We start from the raw sequence: 6,829 nt of genomic DNA on the forward strand, positions 1-6,829 counted from the left end.
TCTGTCCTTTCTGAATGAATACTAGTTTTTGTGATATTAAAAAAAAAAAAAAATAAAAAATACATGACGTAGTACTTGGGGCTGGGCCCTCAAGTCTAGCCCAATGCTCTCTTCTCTTGTAAAATTGAGAAAACTCCTTTTAGAAATTTGTTAATGAAATCTCGCAAAGAGCTCGGAAGCTTAATTCTTCGTCTCCAGAATCCCAATTCCGATCCTCATTCCTGACTTCATTGGTTTTTTTTCATTCTCTCACTCACTCACTACCCTCGCAAAGAGCAGAATTTGAAGGCTTTCTCATTCCAAGAGCTCAGGGATTCAACCAATGGCTTCAGCAGGTCGCAAAAGCTTGGTGAAGGAGGCTTTGGGAGTGTGTATGAAGGAATAATCAAGCCCAAAAATGGTTGCCATAAAGAAGTTGAATCCACATAGCTTACAGGTTCCAATTCTTATCTTCATTACGGAACTTTAGCTGTTTGGTTAATTTTTCCATTTTTTCTGTCTGTTTTTCTTCCACTTGGATTTTCTCCATTACTACCTGGTTGGTTGGTTGGTTTTCTTAGTATTGGATGTTGAATGATTGTGATGGTAGCATTGAATGGTATTATAATCTGATCTGAAAGTGTTATTATATTGGATAGTGAATTATATTAGTTTGTTTTTGGGGTTGATTTATTCGTAAAGAATAGTTATATATGTTCATGTTTTGACTATACTTCTAGTAGTGACCCTGTTCTGCATTTGTTAATAAACATATGGTTTTTAATTGATTAGTACATGTGGTTTGTTTAGTAGATTCATTGGGTCTCTATGATTTTATATACATGTTAATATAGCTTGTCAGTTGAACTCAGATTTTCATTGGATTTATAAGAAACACTATTCAATTCTTCCTGTATACTGCTTCAATATAATCCCAAAATACATGGTAGGCACCAGGCACTAGGCCTAGTAAGTGGGGTGGGAAAAAGGGCATGGGGTTACCAACCCATCCTGTCATTCCTAATTCTTGGCCAATTGGAGTGGGAATGAAATGGAAGTACATAATCAATAGAGAATGTGCTAAAGTGAGTAGGGCATGAAAAAAACTTAATGCGACACAATGATTTTCTATTGAGGTTGAAAGAAATCTGAATGTCTTCTATTGATCAAGTCACGGAAGTTCTGTGGTATACATTAGTTAACGACCCTACTTGTAGTTCTGTGGTATATGACAATTGTGGACCTTGGAATCCATCTGGTGCTGGAACTCTAGGAGTGTGGAGAGAATAATTTAATTTTCAGTGTTAGCAAGAACCAACAGGAAGGTGAATACTAATATAAGGCAAATGGATTTCTTGCAGTTGTCGAAAACTATTCCTAACATGTTATGCAGTGTTCTTTGTCTGACAAAGCTCTTACCAGTTACTAAAGAAAGAGATTTTTGCTCTCAAGAACATGAATTGGAACAGATTGTCAAATTTTGTGGAAATAGTACTTTATATTTGAGAATGGATAGAAGTAATGATTAAGCCCTTGAGATGATATTGGCCTGTGTAAAAGATGCATCCCATTACTCTTTTAAACTGTTGAGAAAGTCTCGCATATTCAACTGAACTCTAAGTTCAAAGTTATCCTTTTTTAAACACCCATTTTGGAGACATTGTGTGCCTCTCTATCATTTTTATCTATTTATGGTTCTTTGCTCTTTTCATATAAGGTCATAAAGCATGGCTTGCAGAGGTTCAATTTCTTGGTGTGGTAAATCACCCAAATCTGGTAAAGCTTCCAGGATATTGCTCTATAAATGGAGAAAGAGGGATTCAACGGCTAGTGGTATATGAATATATGCCTAATAGAAGCTTAGAAGATCATCTTTTCAACAGGGCTTTGAACCCTCTTCCTTGGATCACGAGGTTACAAATAATGCTTGGTGCTGCTCAAGGATTGGCTTATCTACACGAGGAACTGGAAGTCCAGGTGAATATAGTTTTCATTTATTTGACCTATGTGTGACCATGTATTTCCTTTGAGTTTGTTTGGAATGTAGAACTACCACATCATGTGAACATGTGACTCATCTATGTGAATTTGACCAATGGAATACCAAATCAGTATAATAACCTGCTTAAGCTAGTGAAGTATTAGAACTAGGACTAGGATGTAGCAACTACTTATTACGTCATACAGCTTCTACTTGTTTGCTGCATTTATAGTGACATCTCTGGTTTTGGAATAAAAATTGTATGTGCTACTACTATAATTGCCTTAAGTTACATACATTGGTGGACACTGTCACTTCAGTAACCGTCCATTATCTTGAATGTATTCCGTACTCTAAAAACTTTAGCTGTTGGGACCCTGTGGTTGTGTCACATGGTATAAGAGTTCTTGAGTTCGCAGTTGTTCGGAAATCCTCAAGGGCTTATTGAGTGCGCCAAGGCTTTGGATCAGATCAGATGAATCGATTTTGGGTAATCCCACATACTAATATACACGATTACTGTAGTTTTTTTAATTTTTTTTTTTAGGTTTTTTATTTTCATGAATTTTGAATTTCATTGAAGGAGAAAGCAATTAGGGTTGTTTGCAGTGTTGCACGTAATCCCTTTTTATATTGAAAAAAATTCAATTCTTGTCTTGTTTCTTGCTCTCTGATATTGGATTTGGTTCAACAACTAGCTAGACTGATAGTTTCTATTTATTGCAATTTTTGTTGCTGTTTAAGAGTTGCTCAAACATAGACCTATAAAATGTCGAATGTATATACAGATTAGAAGTATATAGAGATTAAATGGTGGACACTGTCACTTCAGTAACCGTCCATTATCTTGAATGTATTCCGTACTCTAAAAACTTTAGCTGTTGGGACCCTGTGGTTGTGTCACATGGTATAAGAGTTCTTGAGTTCGCAGTTGTTCGGAAATCCTCAAGGGCTTATTGAGTGCGCCAAGGCTTTGGATCAGATCAGATGAATCGATTTTGGGTAATCCCACATACTAATATACACGATTACTGTAGTTTTTTTAATTTTTTTTTTTAGGTTTTTTATTTTCATGAATTTTGAATTTCATTGAAGGAGAAAGCAATTAGGGTTGTTTGCAGTGTTGCACGTAATCCCTTTTTATATTGAAAAAAATTCAATTCTTGTCTTGTTTCTTGCTCTCTGATATTGGATTTGGTTCAACAACTAGCTAGACTGATAGTTTCTATTTATTGCAATTTTTGTTGCTGTTTAAGAGTTGCTCAAACATAGACCTATAAAATGTCGAATGTATATACAGATTAGAAGTATATAGAGATTAAATGGTCGTAGGCGGTAGGCTTAATAGTAGATATATCATGTATTTAGTATTTACATTAGTTTTGTTCGCATGTCATCAATACTTGTAGGTGTAATTTGCTCTAACAAAAACAAAGCAAAACCAAGGATCATGGAACACATGCATAAGTCATTGGCAACTGCAACTTCTCAAGCTCAAGGAGCTTGTGCTGACCCCATGGTAGACAGATTGAGTAGTGTTCCATGCGAAGTTGCTCACCAAATTCTTTCATTGGTCAGTTTTAAAGATCTCACTCGCGTGGGCAGCATGTCCAAAAGATGCAGAGAGTTTTATCTATCAACTCCATCATTGAATTTTTCTTCCTTGTATGGAAACAGGTAGCAGCAATTGCACTTGCTGAATTGTATAGATAGGTATATGATTCGTCGCAGGGATGATAAGATAAAGAGCTTTCGTATTCATTGGAGTTTCTCTGCAGGAATTTCAGAAGAGAGTTTCCGAATGATGACTTGGATCCTTATTGCAGTGAGGTGCAATGTTGAAGTGCTTGATCTTGAGTTGAGGTTGAATACAAAAGATGGGGCAACACCTGAATTGCCACCTTGCATCTATTGCTGTGAATCTTTGAGGTCAATGTTGATCAACACAGAGACAATTCTTAAAGCACCCTCCTTTGCTTGTTCCAATAATCTCCAATACTTGAAGTTGACAAGTGTTAGAATGGATGATGGCTTTGGCAAATGGATCTCGGGCTCATGCAAATGCATTAAGGAACTATTGTTAGACAATGTCCATGTGGGAAATTTCACCATTGAAAGCTCGTCTTTGGAATCATTTACGTTGTTGTATTGCCATAATAATGACAGGGGTCACTTTAGCATCTCAGGTGAGAAACTTGCTGAGATAAATATAGAGTGGGAGAATAATAAAGCTAGCAGCAGTATTACCAGATTATTAAATGTTTATGCTCCAAATCTCAAGTATTTGAAATGGATTGGGAATTTGTTGAATTACCAAGATTTGGGGAAATTTATGTGTTTAGAGAAAGCTCATATCTTTCTCAAGCGTCAGGGAGATGATTATGACTTGGACAATGCATTTGAGGTTCTTTGCAGTTTCTACAGGGTTAAATCACTTGTTCTGAGCGAGGAGACCATTAAGGTAAAGATACATCACCCTTCAGAGTTCAGAGACAGCTTTCTTTTTGTAGAAACGAGAGATGTGCAATAAGAAACTCATTAACTTGTGTTGATTTTGACTATGACGCTATGGGATTCTGTTATTAATTAGTATTGTGGCAGTGCTGTTATCCCCCACATCCCTTCTGATTAGATAATACAAAAAACCAGAAACACTTGATTTGGTAAATGAATTATGTAAATGAAAAAAAAAAAAAAAATCATGACATGGGTTTAGTTTTTTCTTAATTATAGGTTGATTGCTTATATAGTTACTGAAAGTATGTCTCATTGAGCTGAATTGTTGTCACCAGTTTTTCTTAACAGGTTTGGCTGCTCAAAGTTTGTCTATTTCAGAGTTTGCCTTAATCTCTGATATTGCAGGTATTGCTCAGGGAAGGTTCCATGCATGCCCCCATTGGATGGTACTATTTACTTGGGTATGCATATTATGAACTTAACTGGTGACCTAGTCCCTCCAATGGTATCTCTTCTGAGAGGAATGCCTAATTTGAAGACTTTGTACATCAATTCGTACCCTTCCTTGCACATTGTTTAACCAAAAGTAAGTGAACGTCATTATTGCCTTGCCTACCTTTGTCACACAACACACTATATTCCAATGACATGTCTAGAATACGAAGCATTATTGAATCAAATATTTAAAGCAATTGTCCGTAATATATGTTACTTTGGAGCTTAAATATCAATCTGGAGCATTGTATCCGTAGATGACCCATCATAACCCATCGCCAGTATCTTTCTGTTCTTCAGCTTATCTATTTTTTATTTTTTTAATTCATTTGCTTCTTTCCTTCTCAGGCCTGTAGTTTTAAGAGGAAATACTGGAAATCCCAAAATCTGGATTGTATTCATCAGCTTGAGGAGGTATCAGTAGCACTCTCCACTGGTTATCCTACTAATGCCTTGGAGTTAGCAACATATATTCTTGAGCATGCTCCGAAATTGAAGAAAATGGTCATATGTTATTTACCCCACCAGTTCTATATTATAGAGAGGATAAATAAAAGCAAAAAAAATTCCTCTGCAACTGTTGTGTTTAAGAAAAGAGGAGTGTATGACGATGGAGCAATGGGTGAAAGTTATTATAGGAAGCTCTTTCACTTGCACCGGTTCTGATCTTGTACTTTTCTTAGAGGAATGCATGGAGGAAACCTACTCTTGTATTTCTGTTTTTGGTATTGTTATCAATGGGGTGGAATTGTATTTTTATGTTTCAAATCTTATTGAGCTTAAATCAGTAGTTTGTATATCAAATGCAAAATACAGGGTATCCAGTGTTTTAAGTTACTTTGTAGGCATGTAGCCGTGAAATATTGCTATAAACAATAGTGTTCGACATCTTGAACTTTTTCTTTATTTTGTGGAAAAAGGAGATGGATGTCAATCATGGAGTTTTCAATTTCATTCACGTAGTTCAAGTTGAGTGACTGCAGATTATAGGCTTATAGTTCAGGATATTTTAAATTGAAACTAACGAGGTAAAACTTATGCTTTTACATAAAATCTGCAGTTGATATATTAGTGCAGCAGAAATCAACAAATTACTGTTTACTTAGTGCAGGCTGATCTGAACCCTATTGCAAGGGTCGTACACAAACAAGGCCATCCAAAGAAAGTCATAGGTTCTCATCGTGCTATGTTATGGTTTCTTCAATCCTTTCAACACCATTATGTAAAAGGACAATCTTTCGTAAGGAAATAATTCTTTCATTAGTACCATTAATGAATTCATGTCGGCTAGATCACTTTGATTTTCATGTCAATTAAGATCATGAAAAGTAAAACTTGAAAGGATAATTCATTGTAGCCATTGTTCAAGTTATATGGCCATGCCTTGAGAATTTGGATAATAGTTATTTGTGTTAACATGCATGAATGCTTTAGCTTTACTTACATTTTTGTATCAGGTGCTTGATGGTTCCTAGTTTGGGAAAGGATGAGGAAAGAAAGAGATCTGAACAATGGTATGTAGCATCTTTTTAGAGGATCTGACTGCATCATGTGATGTCAATCCAACCGTATTTCGTTGTTATGCCATGCATGAGCTTAGTAAAGCGAGTAACAACTTTTATCCTTCCTGCATTATAGGCCACTTAGGTTGTAAAATGTTCACAGGTAGTCTAGACGGTCGATCCATTCTCACTGGAATGGGAAAACAATGATGAAATATGGTCCCGAGCCATTTGTTATATTATCATACTTGATGCAAAATGAGGAACTTACCATTGTTTTGCAACTCTTGGGTTACTGTTTGTAGTTTACCAGCTAGCTCTAGTGCATGAATATGCAACTAAAGGACCTCTCTGCATCAGTGACCATGGAGTTTTGGGAACTCATCATGAATCCCTACCATGCAAAACCAGATTG

At 36.1% G+C, this 6,829-nt stretch overlaps 1 protein-coding gene across 6 annotated transcripts; it reads left to right on the forward strand.

The window, feature by feature from the left end:
* The first annotated feature begins 89 nt into the window (after positions 1–89).
* On the forward strand, positions 90–5,818 carry LOC133745182 (uncharacterized). Of its 6 annotated transcripts, none has more exons than XM_062173197.1 (7): positions 90–436; positions 1,697–1,956; positions 2,749–2,962; positions 3,370–3,637; positions 3,739–4,421; positions 4,753–5,003; positions 5,261–5,818. In XM_062173197.1, exons 4-6 carry the CDS (start codon positions 3,628–3,630, stop codon positions 4,891–4,893), a joined length of 834 nt encoding a protein of 277 aa, XP_062029181.1. In that variant the 5' UTR covers positions 90–436; positions 1,697–1,956; positions 2,749–2,962; positions 3,370–3,627; the 3' UTR covers positions 4,894–5,003; positions 5,261–5,818. The 6 variants fall into 6 exon arrangements, 3 of the variants coding, with proteins under 3 accessions (XP_062029181.1, XP_062029182.1, XP_062029180.1); XR_009863511.1 differs by having other exon boundaries at positions 91–436; positions 3,370–3,625; positions 4,823–5,003; XR_009863510.1 differs by having other exon boundaries at positions 91–436; positions 3,370–3,533; positions 3,638–4,421; positions 4,823–5,003.
* The last annotated feature ends 1,011 nt before the right edge of the window (positions 5,819–6,829 follow it).

This window comes from Rosa rugosa, chromosome 4, assembly GCF_958449725.1.
Source record: "Rosa rugosa chromosome 4, drRosRugo1.1, whole genome shotgun sequence".
Taxonomy (NCBI): domain Eukaryota; kingdom Viridiplantae; phylum Streptophyta; class Magnoliopsida; order Rosales; family Rosaceae; genus Rosa; species Rosa rugosa.

What these genes read in the sequence shown, in the direction of transcription:
- LOC133745182 (XM_062173196.1), top strand. Translation starts at nt 3,678, where the DNA reads ATGATTCGTCGCAGGGATGATAAGATAAAGAGCTTTCGTATTCATTGG. An exon ending in TGAGCGAGGAGACCATTAAG is followed by an intron (nt 4,422 to 4,752) that starts GTAAAGATACAT and finishes TGTTGTCACCAG; the next exon opens with TTTTTCTTAACAGGTTTGGC.